The sequence below is a fragment of the Xenopus laevis genome, chromosome 3L, assembly GCF_017654675.1.
Source record: "Xenopus laevis strain J_2021 chromosome 3L, Xenopus_laevis_v10.1, whole genome shotgun sequence".
Taxonomy (NCBI): domain Eukaryota; kingdom Metazoa; phylum Chordata; class Amphibia; order Anura; family Pipidae; genus Xenopus; species Xenopus laevis.
In genome coordinates, this window is record NC_054375.1 from 92264977 (window position 1) to 92283411 (window position 18435).

At 39.4% G+C, this 18435-nt stretch overlaps 1 protein-coding gene across 9 annotated transcripts in view; it reads left to right on the top strand.

Annotated features, from left to right (window-relative positions):
• Positions 1–18435, top strand: part of LOC108711240 (collagen alpha-1(VII) chain) — a 181287-nt gene that overhangs the window by 93629 nt on the left and 69223 nt on the right. For all 9 annotated transcript variants that reach the window (XM_018252788.2, XM_018252787.2, XM_018252789.2 and 6 more), the window contains exons 67-70: positions 1488–1736; positions 2345–2596; positions 10184–10237; positions 10562–10597. In XM_018252788.2, coding sequence (XP_018108277.1) covers positions 1488–1736; positions 2345–2596; positions 10184–10237; positions 10562–10597 — 591 coding nt within the window. The remainder of the gene's footprint in view (positions 1–1487; positions 1737–2344; positions 2597–10183; positions 10238–10561; positions 10598–18435) is intronic.

The window sequence follows — 18435 nt, forward strand, 5'->3', positions numbered from 1 at the left end:
GATGCTGTACCTGTCTCCCAAGATGGCGTCCAAGATGGCATTACTCCCCACCGCATGGCTCCTGCATCATCTTCGTCCCACTCCCTGATTGGTCGTCTGCAACAGCGCCGGCGTCGGAATGGACGTCGGCGTCAGAACGCCGGCGTCACTGACGCCAGCGCGCCGGAACTGACGCCAGCGCGTCGGAACTGACGCCGGCGCGTCGGAACTGACGCCGGCGCGCCGGAAATGACGCCACTGCGTCCAGATTGGCGCGAACCCTTTGCCTATTTAAAGGCGGACTTGTCATTGACTCAGTGCCCAATTATAGGTTCCAAGCTATTGTGTTCCTGGGTGTGCCTACTGCTTATATTGATATACTGTGTACCGACTCTTGCCTGCCTTCTCGTATTGTTGATTGCTGCCTGTACTGACCCATTTGCCTGTCCCTGACTACGTCTTTGATAAATCCTTCTTGTACTGCGAACCTGGTCTGGTCTCCTCCTTGGTCCTCACTCCAACGGTGCCTTCGGGCCCTTACAACGGTTGCCGGCTGCAATACAGGGAAACAAACAAAGCTGCTTGATTTCTGGGAAGTAAAGGTCCCTATAGATGCAAAGATTTCTCTTGCCGAACGACCGATTTTAGCGAAGTCCGACCAATCCTTGAAAATTATCGTGCGGTTAGTGGGATTCGAACAATCGAACATCTTACGATTCTTCACCCGACATCTGTCAGGAAATTGATCGGCCAGGTTAAAAAATCTTTATCGGTCCCAGTGCAATCTATCTATGTTTGCAGGGCCAAGCAGGCAGCTACCCTTTGTTTTCCTGGCAAATTGGTCTTTTTAGTTGATGGTCAATTCGTACGATTTTACGATCGTTCCGAGATAATCGTGGTCTCACGATGATGATCGGACCTTTTAAAAATCTCAACATCTATGGCCAGCTTAAGGTGGGGGGCTCCGCCCTGCCATTTGAAAGTATGATAATGTCCTGCAGCAGTCAGAGAAAGTAAAACGAAGGGGGAATTTCACTGCATACAGTCAGGTTTCGAGAACGACACACATTTTTAATTAAAGTATATTGGAGATAGATTTCTTTTTCATTAAAGAAAGTAAAAATGTGATTTTATTTTTTTGTTTTAACATTCCCTTTAAATCAGTCTTTGGGCTTGTGCTGGAAATTGAAGTTTAACAACATCTGGAGGCTACATTTAGAGCCTCTCTTATGTGCATAATAATACTACTTCAAAACATTTGCAATAACCCACAGATTACTTGCCCTTAAATCTGCTACTGGAGTGTGTGCTTTTATTTAATATTGTGATGATACAGTATGTAATTTTACAAATGTTGACCAAGGTATCATTCCTGTAAATGGCATCTAAATTGAATGCTGCCTCTGCCTTGTCCTAGAAGTGGCCATTGCTATAAACAAGAGGAACATTTTGCCTTAACTTTTTGAAATACGGTTTAAAATGTGATCTCACTATCTGTGTGTTAATAGGAAGTTAGAAAGGACCAAAAGAAAAAAAATCGCCTTGAAACTACAGCTACTGAAATAGAAATGAAGAACCTTGCTTGGGAGGAAATTACAGCAGTGACTGACTATAAAGAAGAAAATTCACGATCTGTCACCACCCTGCCTGCAGTAATTAATACAAAAAAGTTAATATCTGACTTGATAGAGGAGGCAGACACAATCATTCAGCCTACTTCTGACACTACAACATTAGTGGAAAACCATCAAGAAAAGGTAATAATTAAGGGAAAATATTAAACTGTCATTCAAAATCAGACTCCCAACTCCTGCATGAAGAGAGAATGAAGAGAGGCAGATGCTGAGAGGGGGATAGTGAAGAGTAACTTGAATATTTCAGAAAAGGTTCTGAATTTGTAATTGATTATATTTAGAAGTCTTATTATTTCAATATGATGAATCTTATATTAAATTTACATTTTTGCGATAGTTCCCCTTTAATAATAAAGTAAGGGATGCTTAACCTATGGACTTGAAACCAAAATGTTTTTCTTTCCTTTCTCTGCCATGTTGCTTAAAGATTTCCATTTAGACAAATATCATTGTTCCCCATTGGTTTAACTGGATCTTATCAGGTATGAACTTTTTAAGCAGCTAGAAACACTGATCCCAACTGGAAAAAAATATTTTTAGGGAGAAAAACAATATTTACAAATAATAAATACATTTATTTCAACTCTTGCCATCTGGGGAGTAAAAATTAAACTTAAAATTGAATATTTTACTTCAGCTTCAATACATAATACAGCCCCGCAAATAAATTTTACTTTACAGATATGATAAACCACTGTTTGATTGCATTACATTTTATTACTTTTTTGAAGGCAGTGAAGGAGAGCAAGAAGGACCAGAAAAAGAAACTACGTACTGAGAATAAAGTCAAAGAACTCAAATTACAGGGAACTGCACAACAAGAGTTAAATCAGATACTACTTGAGAACACAACAAGCAAAGATGTTAGTCTTGATTTAAATGCAGCAAGTCCTGAGCATAGCTTGGAGAATCAGGAGGTCACTGGCAATATATCCTTCAGGGTCGGCCCAAAAGATGGTGACATGAGAATGATTGATGAGATGGTACATTGATTTTTTTTTACTGCTCATTGAAACATTAAACTATAATCAGTAAATTACACTGCTTAAAAATGTTCTTCTATAGTATAGGATTTTACAAAATATGTATAGTATAATGTATATTATATTTATTTTGTAACTTTAAATTACCTATTTTGTTTTAGAAAATCACATTTAGAAATTTGCCTCCAAAGCACAGTCTGCTACAACTGCATTAACCAATCAAAATGGGGCAAAGATGATAACCATACAAAGCTTTCAGAATATTCTTGTTCTTTTCTCAAACTGATAAGTAACTTGAAAAAGGAACTGTAATGTTTTGAAAGCTTATTTTGGTCTTCATCTTACCAAATAAGTAATATTTACAGTAGGTGTGTTTTTTCACTCAAATTGGAATTTGGTTTTCAAGATTTATCAAACTCTGGCCCTTTAAGAATTCAAATTCGACTATTTGCCACCTAAACCCTGCCAAATTCATGTATAAGTCAATGGGAGAGGTCCAGTGACCAATTTAAAGTTAGTAGCCTTCCTGACATTCAAGTTTTTTTTGGAGAAAAAACTCGATTTGAGTTTAGATATTTGATTTTTATAATAAATACCACCCCAGTCGAATTTTGAGTTAAATCGAATTTATTACAGTTAAAAAAACTCACATGAATTTGGAATTCGATCCTTGATAAATCTGCCTCCCATTGTCAATTTGATTCACTTGATTCGAATATGAAATCCGTGATTTATCAAACCTTTACACTAGAAATATTTTGAATTTGATTATTTACCACCTAAAACCTGCCAAGTTCATGTATAAGTCAATGGGAGAGGTTCCTTGACCCATTTGAAGATGTTAATAGCCTTACTGACATTCAAGTTTTTTTAAGAGGAAAAACTTGTTTCAAGTTTAATCGAATTTGAATCAAATTCGATTAGAGTTTTCGAGACGGTAATATTCATTCGAGTTTAAGATGGTCACATTTTTTCTTAAATAACCTCCCAATCAAGTATATTTGATTTTATTAGAGTAGAAAAAAATTCACATTTGAAATTCACGAATTTGAAATTCGACCTTTGATAAATGGGCCTCTATATGCTGACATATGAAACAAAATGTTTGCATATTTTATACAGCAAATGTCCAAACCCAAAATGTAATCCAGGAGCCTACTTTAACATAGTAGTTCTTATATAGGGTCTGTACACATATCTTTTAGCTCTTTTGCAGTTTTCTGGAAGAGCTGCAATGGACCATTTCAAATATAAGCAATTTTTATTGTACTAAATTTCCCTTTGGAACACTGAGATTACATCCACTTACCATGACTTGTTCCTACCCATTTGCCAGGCATCAACTGCATAATAATGCATATCTTTGTGGGCCTTGATAAAAGATTATATAATTGATTGTGATTACACAATTGTACCAGATAATGTCCACAATAGGTAAAACTACCACGATGATAATCACAGCAAGCTTTCAGAACATTGCAGTTCCTTCTTCAAAGCTGATTTGAAGAAGGTGTAAGGGCCCGAAGGCACAGTAGGAGTGTGGACTAAGGAGGAGGCAGGTAGCCAGCCGATAACGAAGTACACAGGGATGAGACAAGAGAATGGTCGAAGTCCAGGCAAAGTTCAGTTCAGGCAGCGAAGGTTCAATCCAGGAAAACAGGCAGAAGTCGGTACACAAGAATCAATAAGCAGAAATCACACCCAGGAATACACGAAGTAAGACCTATACTTGGGCAATGATGGTAATGTCCTGTGGGTTAATATAGGCAGATTTTGGCGCCAATTTCGGCGCAATGGCATCATCACGCTGGTTCCGGCGTCAAGACGTCTTGACGCCGACGCACGTTCTGACGCCGGCGACCATTCCGTCGCCGGCGACCAATTGGCAGACGGGAAGAAGCGGGCGTCATCAAGCGGCGACCAGCAGGATCCACATGGTGAGGGCGGGGGTCGCCATTTTGGATGCCATCGCCATCTTGGACGCCGTCGCCATCTTGGACGCCGTCGCCATCTTGGATTCCATCCATATCTCTTACAGTACCCCCTTCCTCAGGGGGGGCCTCAGGACCGCCATGACTGGGACTGGAAGGAAATTGCTTATGAAATTTCCGGATCAGATAAGGAGCATGCACATCGGAATCCTTCACCCAGGAGCACTCCTCCGGACCGAAGCCTTTCCATTCAATGAGATACTGCAGCATACCCCTGGAAACCCGGGAATCCAGTATCCTCTTGACTTCGAATTCCTGATGTCCGTCCACCAGGACTGGAGGAGGAGAAGAAGAAGAAGAAGTTGCAGGTTTGAGGAGGGAAACATGGAATACATTGGGAACTCGCATCTCAGGAGGAAGTTGAAGACGCACCGCCACAGGATTAATAATTTCGATAACAGGAAAGGGACCGATGAATTTCGGACCAAGCTTGGGAGTGGGTACTTTGAGATGAATGTTTCGTGTGGATAACCAAACTTTATCACCAATGCTATACAGAGGGGATGAGATCCTTCTTCTATCAGAGAATTTCTTTTGTGACAGGGAGCTTTTCTCTAAATTGACTTTGGTGGAGAGCCAAATAGCGAGCATGTGAGCAGCTTGATCGTTGGCAGCAGGTACGTTAGTAAGAAGAAGGTCCTGAGGAAATGCAACGGGATTCAGACCATATACACAAAAGAATGGGGACTTCTCAGAGGAAGCATGCATGGAGTTATTATGAGCGAATTCTGCTCATGGGAGTAGATCCGCCCAGTCATCTTGACATAAGGAGACATGGCAGCGAAGAAATTGTTCCAGTGCCTGATTCACCCTTTCTGCAGCTCCATTAGATTGGGGGTGGTAGGCGGAAGAAAATTGAAGAGAAATGTGCAGAGCTTTGCATAACGATCTCCAGAACTTAGAGACGAATTGGGAACCTCTGTCGGATACTATTTCAGCCGGAAGTCCATGAAGACGAAAGATATGTTGGATAAATAGTTTGGAGAGTTCTTGAGCAGTAGGCAATTTGCGTAGAGGAATGAAATGAGCCATTTTACTGAACCTGTCGATCACGACCCAGATGACTGTATGCCCCAAGGAGACAGGAAGATCCACAATGAAATCCATCGCCAGATGAGTCCAGGGACGAGATGGAATGGGTAACGGCAGCAGAAGACCTTTAGGAGGGGAGCGACTGGGCTTGGAGGTAGCACAAATGGAGCAGGCAGAAACAAAGTTCTTAACATCTTGCCGGAGAGAGGGCCACCAAACCAGACGAGACAGAAGTTCAGTGGTTTTCTTGATCCCAGGATGACCAGCCTGTTTGGAGCAATGGGTTTGAGACAAGATGGAGTGGCGAAGTTCTGGAGGGACGAATGCGAGTCCCAAAGGGGTATCGTCAGGAGCAGAGGTTTGAGCCGAAAGTAACTGGGAAGCTATGGTGGGAAGTAAAGCGGCAATAATTTTAGTAGAAGGCACAATGGGTTCGGGATCTTCAGAACACATACCTTCAGGAAGAAAGCTTCTAGACAGGGCGTTGGCTTTCTTGTTCCGGGAACCCGGGCGGAAAGAAATAACAAAATTGAACTTGGAGAAGAAGAGCGCCCACCTAGCTTGTCTGGGATTTAGACGTTTGAGGAACTGTATGTATTCTAGGTTCTTGTGGTCAGTGAAGATAGAGACAGGAATAGTAGAGCCTTCCAACAGATGCCTCCATTCTTCTAATGCCAATTTGACGGCCAACAACTCTCGATTTCCCACATCATAGTTTTGTTCAGATGAAGAAAACTTTTTAGAAAAGAAGGCACAGGGATGCAATTTTCCATCCTGTGAGGATCTCTGAGATAAAACAGCCCCGGCACCGATGTCGGAAGCATCAACCTCAATGAAGAAGGGTAGTAGAGGATCTGGATGTCTGAGGATAGGGGCAGAAGAAAAAGAGTCCTTGAGGGTTTTGAAAGCTTCTAAGGCTTCAGGGGACCAACATCGCGGCTTCCCCCCTTTCCGAATAAGGGACAAAATGGGGGAGATCTTGGAAGAGAATCCTCTGATAAATTGCCTATAATAATTGGCGAAACCAATAAACCTCTGAATTGCTTTGGTGCAGGTGGGGAGAGGCCAGTCTTGAATTGCAGAAACCTTTGCTGGATCCATCTTGAAACCTTGTTGGGAGATTATATACCCCAGGAAGGGGATAGAGGAAACTTCAAAAGAGCACTTTTCAAGCTTAGCAAAAAGGTTATTCTTTCTCAATCGGGATAAGACTTCCCGCACCTGGAGTCGATGTTCGAAGAGGTTTGAAGAAAAGACGAGAATATCGTCCAGGTAGACGACAACACTAAGGCCCAACAAGTCTCGGAAGATGTCGTTGACCAGCTCTTGGAAGACTGCAGGAGCGTTACAAAGTCCAAAGGGCATCACGAGGTACTCGTAATGCCCATCGCGAGTATTAAATGCAGTCTTCCATTCATCCCCTTCCCGAATCCGGATAAGATTGTAAGCCCCACGAAGATCTAATTTGGTGAAAATGCTGGCACCCTTCAGTTGGTCAAACAATTCGGAAATGAGAGGTAAAGGGTAGCGATTCTTTAGAGTGATCTTGTTCAGACCTCGATAATCAATGCAGGGTCGCAGACTGCCATCTTTTTTTTCAACGAAGAAGAACCCTGCACCAGGGGAGGAAGAAGGACGAATGAAGCCTCGTAGGAGGTTTTCTTGGATGTATTCTTTCATCGCTGCTGTTTCGGATGGAGAGAGCGGATAGGTACGCCCCCGGGGGGGCATGGTGCCATTAAGGAGGTCGATAGGGCAGTCATACGACCGGTGAGGAGGAAGTGTTTCAGCAGATTTTTTATTGAAGACATCAGTGAAGTCTTGGTAAGCAGGAGGAATGGAGGGTTTAGGGACCACAGAAGAAACCTTGACAAGAGGCTGAGCCGGCAGGCAGTTGTGTCGACAAAAGGAGCTCCAACGACAGATTTGAGTTGCGGACCAGTCAATGACCGGATTATGAATACGCAACCAGGGGAGTCCTAGAACCACTGGAGTAGACGGGCAGTCAATCAGTAGAAAAGAAAGTCTCTCAGAGTGCAGAGTGCCCACCTTGAAGGACAGTTCTTGTGAGGACTTGAAAATGAACGCAGAAGAGAGGGGTTGATCATCAATGGCTAAGACTCGGAGAGGTACAGCCAGGGTTTGCAGAGGAATAGAATGACGTTCTGCGAAGACTTTATCCAGGAAATTCCCAGCTGCGCCGGAATCAAGGAAGGCGTGGGTAGATATGACTTTGGAATCAAGCTGGATCTGTACAGGAAGAAGGAATCGATGAGCAGAGGATTGGGGAGATTGAACGATTCCTCCCAGGTAAGTTTCCCCAAACTTACCTAGGCGTTCGCGTTTCCCGACTTCACAGGACATTCGTGGGCGAAATGGGCTTTGCCTCCACAATATAAACAAAGTCCTGCAGCCCTTCTCCGCAACTTTTCCTGTTCGGAAAGACGAGCACGACCAATCTGCATGGGCTCTTCAGCGGGAGCAGGAGAAGGAACCATAGTCGAAGAAGAGGACGCCACGGAGCTTGGAAGAAATGGCCTCTGGAAACGGGGAGCCAAAGGAGGTTGAGCCTTCCTCACGCGATCCTTGACAGCTTGGTGTTCCCTCTGTCGTGTATCCACTTTGACTGCCAGGGCAACGAGATCCTCCCAACGCGAGGGTATTTCACGGGAGACTAGATCGTCCTTAATGCGCATAGACAGCCCATTATAGAAGGCAGCATGGTAACTGTCATTATTCCAGCTGGTTTCAGCGACCAATGTGCGGAATTCAATTGCGTATTCAGGAACGGAACGTGTCCCCTGGCGAATCTGGAATAGACATGAGGAAGCTGACGCTGCCCGACCAGGAGCATCAAAAACCGTGCGAAATTCACGGAAAAAGGCCTTGGAGTCATCGATTAGGAGGTCCTCCTTCTCCCATAGCGGTGATGCCCATTCCAATGCTTTTCCCGTGAGGCGAGTAATGATGTACCCCACCTTTGCGCGTTCAAAGACAAACTGATGGGGAAGCAAAGTAAATTGGATCTCACACTGATTTATAAAACCTCTGCAGGCCTCAGAGTCACCGCTGAAGAGGGGTGGAGCCGGAATGCGAGGTTCAGAGACGTGGATCGGGGCCACAGGAATCATAGCCGAGGCATCAGCCGGAGCCTGGATCGTGGGGGAGAGAGCCGACAGCTTCTCCAAAATGGCTTCAAGGGCCTGACCGAAGTGAGACTGCCGGGCTTCGTAGGCCTCCATGCGAGAGGCGATTCCTCGAAAAGCTCTCCCGAAGTCAGGCTGAGCAGGGGCCTGGTCGAAGTCCAGGCAAAGTTCAGTTCAGGCAGCGAAGGTTCAATCCAGGAAAACAGGCAGAAGTCGGTACACAAGAATCAATAAGCAGAAATCACACCCAGGAATACACGAAGTAAGACCTATACTTGGGCAATGATGGTAATGTCCTGTGGGTTAATATAGGCAGATTTTGGCGCCAATTTGGGCGCAATGGCGTCATCACGCTGGTTCCGGTGTCAAGACGTCTTGACGCCGACGCACGTTCTGACGCCGGCGACCATTCCGTCGACGGCGACCAATCGGCAGACGGGAAGAAGCGGGCGTCATCAAGCGGCGACCAGCAGGATCCACATGGTGAGGGCGGGGGTCGCCATTTTGGACGCCGTCGCCATCTTGGACGCCGTCGCCATCTTGGATTCCATCCATATCTCTTACAGAAGGAACTGCAATGTTCTGAAAACTTGCTGTGATTATCATCTTGGTTAGCCAATAAAGATATCACCTTTACACCAATTTTGTTATGTTTCATATCAAAAGCTCTTCCCTATAACTTTCTCAACGGGCTAACACGGTGCAAAAAACTTTACCTAAAACTACCACACAATCCTTCTAGGATGATTGCATTTAGAACTGTCTCTGATTTTTAAGTGAAAGTATTCTGGCCTGTCAGAGGTTTTGAACTTCTGCATGTACTTAGTGAAAAAAACACTACTTACATTATATTAGTTCATCTGAAGAAGTTTAAGAGGCCGATTTATCAATCAGGTCAGATTTTAGTGGTGTTATTGAAACTACGGCTAAACTCACAAACGATAAAACTATGAATGTCATGACATTTAATAAAAGATCCGAATAGAAAAAGTATGAACAGAAAATAATGTGCTAAAAAACACGAAGACCTCTAAAAATTCAAGTTCTTCAGACAATTCCTAGTGAAAAAAAATCAGAAAATCTCAAAGTTCAAATTGATTTAAACCAGTCGAATAGGATCAACAAAGTTCCCATTAACTTATATAGAACAACTTTTATCCGGCAAAGTTTTGTATTAGTTGTTTTTACACTTAATCTCAAATTAAAAAAAATAAGAAAACCACAAATTTTTATCTATTCATGTAAAAAAATCAAAATTCAATTGTTAGTTAATGGGCCCCTAAGAGTGTAAGTTTTAAAGTAAACCCAGAAATGAGACGTACCACATATATTTTTTTTTGCTTTTCGTTATATTTCTTGACTAAGGTAATTTTGTTGACTAAAAAAGCTAAACTATGCTATGTTTTTGTTTTTTTCAGTCTTGGAATGTCACAAAAGTTGAAACTAATGAAGCAGATCAAACTGCATTACAGGTGAACTTTTGATGGAATAATATTAATACTGTAACAGAAATTCCAAGAACTTATAATTACTCCTTTTTGTTTTCTTAATCATTGTAACACAAGAACATCTAAGATCATTCAATGAACCTGAAATTAAGAAACAAATAGTATAGTTAAAACCAGTAAGTCATATTATGGAAACCTCTGTACAATATTTAGGGGTACAAAGAATTATTTAGGCAGTCATTAAATAATTTTAGTTAAAAGAGGTAAAACTGTTAACAGAGTATCCTGAATATGATATATAAAATTAAATAATGTTTAATCATGTTACTCCTTGTCATCTATCTACAGGAGGATGAAGAATACCTGGAGGTGCCAGAAACTGAGGTACTATTCTAGATTTGTGTATTGGCATTTTAATTCACACCTAGTTAACACAAACAAAGAAGAAATTAAAGTTATTAGTTCATTCCTGGTAGTGCCCCAAACGCATACTAAAGATCAATAATGATGCCTATGTTGGTCACTCTGTCACTCAGAAATATAACACCTTTAATTGGCTGTACAAAACAGCAACATTTTATTTGTACCATTATCAAACATTGTGTAAAACATATAGGTGGTTAATTTCATCAGGAGGCATTCTGCTGCCATGCTATGCCATGAGAAGTGGTGTGGATCTTCTTTAGCATGTGTCCTCCGGATAAGCTTTCTTGTGTGGTTTATATGGATTGTTGTGATTTCTAGATAACTGTGGCTTTAGTGTGCTTTTGTAAAGCCTGCACTAACTAAGGAAGAAGCTGAATTTTGCATTTATAGGCACTATGGCATGTCTTGCTTGCTTGCATGTTGGAAGCTGTCTTGCAGTCGTTTTTCCTTGTTAAAAAAGCCACATTTTAAAGCATCTCTCATTTAAATGTATTGCCTTGAATGTCACTGGGCTGGGATAGTCTAAACTGAGATGGGTTACTGGCCCGATAATCTTATTAATCTTATTATACCATCCATTATATGCTGGAATTTCAGTGGGGACATATCTTTAACAGGTGCTACATTTAGATCAATTTTAGTAACTCATAGCCATCAGTAGTTAGGATTTACAAGTCTACTCTTTGCAAAGTGAAGCCTTCTGAAATCAGAAGGTATTCACTTGTCTCATGCCATACACATAACACTGCCTAAATACAAAAAAACACAAGAAATATCTTAAACACAAGAAATAAAACAGTGGCTGATTACTATTACAGTATTTACAGTAAAAATTATAAAATCAACATATTATCATTTAGGCATATGCTATTATACCTGAATTGGTTAAAACTGTTCTGGATAAAACAGCTTAAGGCACTGAAGAACACCACACCTGAAGAACAATGAAGTTTGCTTAATATGTATATTAATCTAAAAAAGCACAGTTTATCACATTGTTATGCCTGATAGATAAATGCATTTATTAAAAAAATCTGCTATAACCATCACAGGGTTGGGTATTACTAAAAATTTTGGGTGCAGAAAATGGCTCACACATGGCTAATAAATGCCATTGGAGAAAAGTTGATCTGCTAGCTTTCACACCTTGTATGTATTTGCAATGGCAGGCAATGTATCAGCCTGTTAGAGCACACAGAGCATCATTTGGCACAAGCGTGCAATTGGGATACTTTCTGCGATCCTGTGTGTGTCAGTACACACACTTGCAAGGTGCAGAATGCAGAGAATCGTCATTTCTCTGCATACAGTACTGCTGCATTTGACATATAGCATAACAAAAAACCAATCCTAATATGGTAGGCAATATTGTATAATATATGGTGCTAGTTTCAGTTTGGGCTAAAACTTAAAATTGTTTTAAAAATGGCCCCTTTGTTGTTGTTCCTTTTGGATTTCTTATGATCCCTGTCCATGTTTCAAATAAAGGGTGGGCATGTCTTGTCCACATTTAGGAGGGGGATAGCCAATCATAGCCCTGCAGTCTCACAAGCAGAGACAGAAAGCAGTTGAACAGATGGAAGGGATTAGTAGGGTTTTTGCAGAAACTTTCAATAAAGTAACCAGAAATGTACTGGCACATTCTTGTTTTTTTTATATAAGTCTCCTTTAATATTGTATCACTTCTAAAAGTGTTGTTAAACCATAAACCATAGACCAAACTGTTGAGAATCCTGTTGGTCAGCCCAGTTCTATCAATAATAGTGTATACTTTGATTAATAAGAACAACGACGTGTAGTAGAATCAGCCTTTCATGTATGTACAGTAGATGGTACAATCAGTTACTTACTCAATTATTTTGGGTATTACTAACATTAACAAAAAAAACATTTTCTCTTTAGTAAATATGTCCATTGTACTATTTCATACTTTTGATATATATGACATGGTCAGTACCTCGCTTACTGGTAGCAATCTCAGCTGGATGGGATATGCTTTTGAATCACTTCCTTATTCATACATTAGAGCAGTGGTCGCCAACCTTTTTTACTCGTGAGCCACATTTGAGTGTAAAAAGAGTTGGAGAGCAACACAAGCATGAAAAAGTCCATTGGGATGTCAAATAAAGGCTGTTATTGGCTATTAGGTAGCCCCTATGAGGACTGGCAACCTACAGGTGGCTCTGTTTGGCAGAAAACCTGGTTTTTATGCAATCAAAACTTGCCTCCAAGCCTGGAATTCAAAAATAAGCCCCTGCTTTAAGGCCACTGGGAGCAACATCCAAGGGGTTGGTGAGCAACATGTGGCTTGTGAGCTACTGGCTGGGGACCACTGCATTAGAGCATTATGGTCAGGCAATTTGTTATCTTTAACCAGCCTTCGGTCTTTCCATTGGCACCTTGAACACCCCTTTATATCCAGTTGTTTATGAGCACTGACATCTGCCTTTCATTGATTTTATGGGAAGTGAGAGGCCAACTCCAGAATAAATGGGTTGCACTTCCTACCCAGTCCCCATGTGATCTGATCAGCTGGTCAACACTCAAATTATATATAAATATAGGACATATTAATTTGTATTACATACAAAGTTGGTAGCTTAATGTAAAATATCCTATATGTGTTTTCAGTCAATGAATACCAAGTACCATGGCTCATATACTTTAATGTAGTTTTGATTTAATGCACTTTCACAAAATTTAGGCTGCTCTTGCCTGTCCTGCAAGTTGAAAATACCTTGTAGAGAATTTGCTTTACAGATTTCAGGTGTTTTTGTGTGTTTTATGTTAGAGACATACATTAGTGTATAATCCATGTTTATGCAGTTTTCTGTCAATGTGTATTGTAGTTGCAATCAGTAATGAAAGTAAAAATGTATTTTTTTTTACAATATAAGTGTTGTTTAGAGGTTATTCAACTTAGCAAGTAGTTTTAAAGGGTTTGAGCTATGAGTAGAATATATACAGTACATTAAGTTTAGAAGGCTTTCAGTATCTTTTCTTTTTCTCCATAAATCACCAGTAAATTAGTATTAGGACCTTGCCTGTTGGAAACAAAAAAGTTAAAAAATCTATTGTGTTTATTAGCATTTAATTTGTACTTCAACTTTAAATTAACTTTTTCTATGAGGACAGTGATGTTCTGTGACACTGCAATTTTATTGTTAGTTTGTTGTTTTGTTGGTAGCAGCAATTTGATTGCTAGGATTCATTGTAACCTCACAGAGCAATCATCTTTTGGTCACCAGGGATCCCCATCTGAAGCCAGATAGCACAAGAAGAAGATGGCAATCTGAAAAAACTATTAAATTAGTTAATAATAATGAAGAAGTTAATAACAATAGGGCATTCTATATCATTCTAAAAGTTAGCTGAATGGATAACAATCCAATAAAGTCAACTAAGGCATCCCTCATAGACAGTAAAGCAAAAATAGCCACAATTACTAACAGTATTCACATTTTTAGAACTGAATGTAGTTCCCTTGAGGTCTATGTGAACAATATCTGAGCAATAAAAAAGTATCTAATCACATGTAATAAGTAATAAGAAGTATAGTGCTTCCAATTATTTTTCTATTTTTCTATTGAACTTGTTAAAATAATACGATCTACCTATTATCAGACTTAATATATTCTGTAAATGACCAAATATAGTCCCTGATATTGTACAGTCTAGACCAGGGGTCTCCAACCTTTTTTTACCTGGGAGCAACATTCACATTTAAAAGGAATTGGGGAGCAATGCAAGCATGAAAAATATTCCTGGGGTGCCAAATAAGGGCTGTGATTGGCCATTTGGTAGCCCCTATATAGACTGTCAGCCTACAGCACGCTCATTTTGGCAGTACATCTGTTTTTTATGCAACCAAAACTTGCCTCCAAGTCAGAAATTAAAAAATAAGCATCTGATTTTAGGCCACGGGGAGCAACATTCAAGGGGTCGAAGAGCAACATGTTGCTCACGAACCACTGGTTGGGGACCACTGGTCTAGACTGAAGCACACCCTGCTAAAAAAGTGAAACACCACTTATTCCAATCGTTTTGCTTTGCTGTGTTTTATTTACAGCTTCATGTGCGTAGCATTAATCACAATTCTGTGAATGTACTTAAAACACCTGCATGTGCATGCTGAATGTTCTGCTCTATTCAATTAGAGATTTTCTTTTCAGTTACAGAAGACTATATTATACTTAGTATTTTCCTTAGCCTTTAATACAGTTTTCCATGCACTGAAAAAAAAACAACCTACTGTAGATGTCATCACTTTGATTATGCTTCCAATTTTTTAAAGGTTACATAGTTGTAAAGGTGACTGGAAATATTACTGTAAGTCTCTAGTGATATTTTTTCCTTCTTATGTAAATTTTGGAACTTACAGGAGCTATACTTCTTCTGTCAATATCATTTTTACTTGGACCATAAAAGTCTAATAGAGGTCTAGTCCCGAAAACATTCATAAATTACTATAATTTATTTTTAGTTGTTTTTCATTAAAAGAAGAAAGACCATACAGACTTAAATTGGTAAAACACTTGCACTCTAGTCCCCCCTCCCCCCCCCACTGGTATTCTGGCAACTATCCATTCTGTTTCTGGATTTGCTATTTAAATGTTTCTAAGAGTTTGGTTTGCTCTTCTCCAATCACACCAACACATTGAGAGTGAATGTCCTGAAAGTCCAACATGCTAGGCATTCTCATTTGTAATGAAAAGCAATGTTGCAATATGTTACAACCACATGTTCCTTACCCAATGGAAGAGCAAATATTAAGAAATATTTGAAATGGTATGTAAGCACTAATTTGGAACATGCTTTCTGAATTGATTTGTTGGAAGAGCAGTCAGGATTGGAGGCTCTCTAGTTTTTCTACGGCAAAGTAGGCAACTGACAAATGTATGGTTGTACTGTTTCTTCAAGTGAATTTCTTAATTTCTCTCCTCGTGTGTGTATAATCTGTTTTTTTGCATCTAATTTATGTGCATTCCTCTAAAAGCGAAGAAAAGATGTCAATAAACAGCTTTTGTCAGTTTATTGAGCTATTGGTTAGCCCAATAAACAGAATTCTTACTGTGATATTCAAAATATGTAGCATGTCTGAAAAATGAAAGCCTCTTAACATATGTTTTGTTTAAATCATGCAGGACCAATTTTAAACATTTGCAGATGCTCAAACGTAAGACAGAAAGGATCTTATCTTCTTACATCATGAGCCCATAACTGCTCTACAAGCCATAAGCGATATCAATTGGTGGCACAGTAGCCGAATTATGTTTCACTAAGCTGAAGTTTAGAATACATTAAGGAAATGACCTAAATAATGTCAGCTTCTATCTGTATGGAAAGGCTGCCATGAATATTGTGCAATTGTTCACCTAAAACACTGACTGTTTCAAGTGGCAATGGATCCTGAATTCAATGACTCAAAAGAAATTACATCAGTATTCTAGACTAGACATTCTTCACATTGTGTTTGGCATCCTCCAGGATCTTGAAGGAACGTCATTGGGTGGACACTGGATAATGTTTTTAATGTACAGCAATACAAATTGTTGTTTGTACATCTCAATAACGGAAATATTTCTTTAAGATTAATCCTGCTTAAATGTTTTTCTGCTGATGCCCACATTCTCTACAAAAGTGTAACACAGTGCATTGGCCTGTTTAAACATGTGCAGGATGGGAACAGGAAACTATGCTTGTAAATTATCCATTGTAACAACATGTCTTTACATGAGAGTCCTATTTATTAAACAAGGATATAAAATAGCAAGCTTCATTGTTCTCTCTGGTGTGATGAGTTTATACCAAGGGATTAAATGTCTGGAAAAGTGCTGGGAAATGAACTGACCTTCACCTGTTGGCAATACATAATAATATGTAAAATTTAATAGGATAGTTCTGTAATAGCCTTAATTTATAGTCACACTGTCAATGCAGATGTTATAACAGCCACATTATGGTACAGAACACAGCATCACAGCATATAAATAATTTTGGTTACAATAATTATTTTTGTACTAGCATAGAGAGTCATCCATTACGCTGTACACCACTTTATGTAATCAGATACTAATAATCCTGAAACAGATGATGATCTCTCTGTGTGTCATCAACAACACTTGCTATAACAAGAAATTAAATAATCAAACTAGACCTCCAAAAGAATTACATTTCTTAGATTTAAAGCAAATATTAAACAATAATGATGTAATAGTCATTGCCTAACTGGAGAACTTTCCTATGTTACAAGAAACTCCACAGACTTCTTTTTTACAGTATATGACAGTATTAGCTTTAAAAAAAAAAAAAGCACTGGAAACATGTGTATAACTATAAAATATATACATTTTTTATTGAGTTTTTCTTTTTCCAAATCATGTTACAAATGTCATAACAAAGTGTAGAAATAAACAAATAAAATGAACACATAGGTTAGAAAATTTTTAAATAAAGGTTACCAAAATGTAAACAAAAAAGGTGGTCACTCTCTCAACAGAAATACTACAATGATAGCAGGGTGGAAGGATATGTATCCCATATCTATAAGTCAACCAAGGTTGCCAGGTTTTCTTGAACTTGGCATGTTTATCTATGGCGATACTAGTCAGTTTACGGTTTACCATTATACAGTCGACTTTAGCTTTAAAGTTTAAAAAGTTAATAGTTCTTTGCTTCCAGGATTTTGCCTGGTGAACTGCCAGCAATATAAAATTAAATAATTGGGCTTTAGTGAGGGTTTTTAGGACTGCTCACAATAGAGCTTTGTATAGGTTCTTTCTCATTCTAAACATGTAAACTGAATAAATCAGATTATATACCCTAGACCAAAAGCGTATGGCTTGCGGCAGGACCACCAGATATGTCCCATGGTGCCTAAAGTGTGGCATCTGCAGAAATGTTTACCATCAGCTGTTGGGGTAAATTTCAAGATACTGGCATAACATCTGAAAAGTACTTTGTAGGCTGCTTCCAGTTTAAACCACTCCTCTTCAATACTGTTACCCAGTTCCTGCTCCCAGGCTTATATATATATATATATATATATATATATATATAATATATATATATATATATATATATATATATATATATATATATATATATATATATATATAAAGATTTTCCTACAAGGAGGTTTCTCATTCAGGCACCATCATTCAAAGAAGGCAACTGTTTCTGACTGAGGATTGGATAGTTTCTAATATGTGCTTATAAAATGGATTGTTAGGGAAGACCGGTATAACTCATCTTCAGAGAGCTGGAAGTGTTCACATAGGGTGTCAATTGTGTAAGAAGCCCTGGGAGTCAACATGGAATGTATTCTGGTGAGTTTATGATCTGCCAACGATCATCAAAGTGTAGGTTGGGTTCCCAGAATAAAGAGAGAATTTCTCAATATAGATGCCGCTGGGGTATGTAAGGAGAGAAGGGCACGTATATTTGCCACCAAATCCCAAAGGGATAGAGGGTGTTGTAGAAAGTAACTCCCTACATTAGGCCCCTGGGATTTGTGTACATAATATAAATCTTTTTTAATTGTAGAGGTTGAAAAGTGTTGTTCTCTGTATATATACTATATCTCCTAAGTGCTAAGCTTACAGTTTGGTTTAATTGTCTGACATACATCAAGAAGAGACAACATTTTCTAAACATATTCCTGCAATACAAATAAAATAACAGTGCTGAGAAAATGCATTCAGTTTATAGACCACATTTAATATGGGGACAGTGGGAGTACCACCATCTGTGGTTAATGTTTTAAAACAGTAGCCCCCAAAACTAGTTGACCCTTG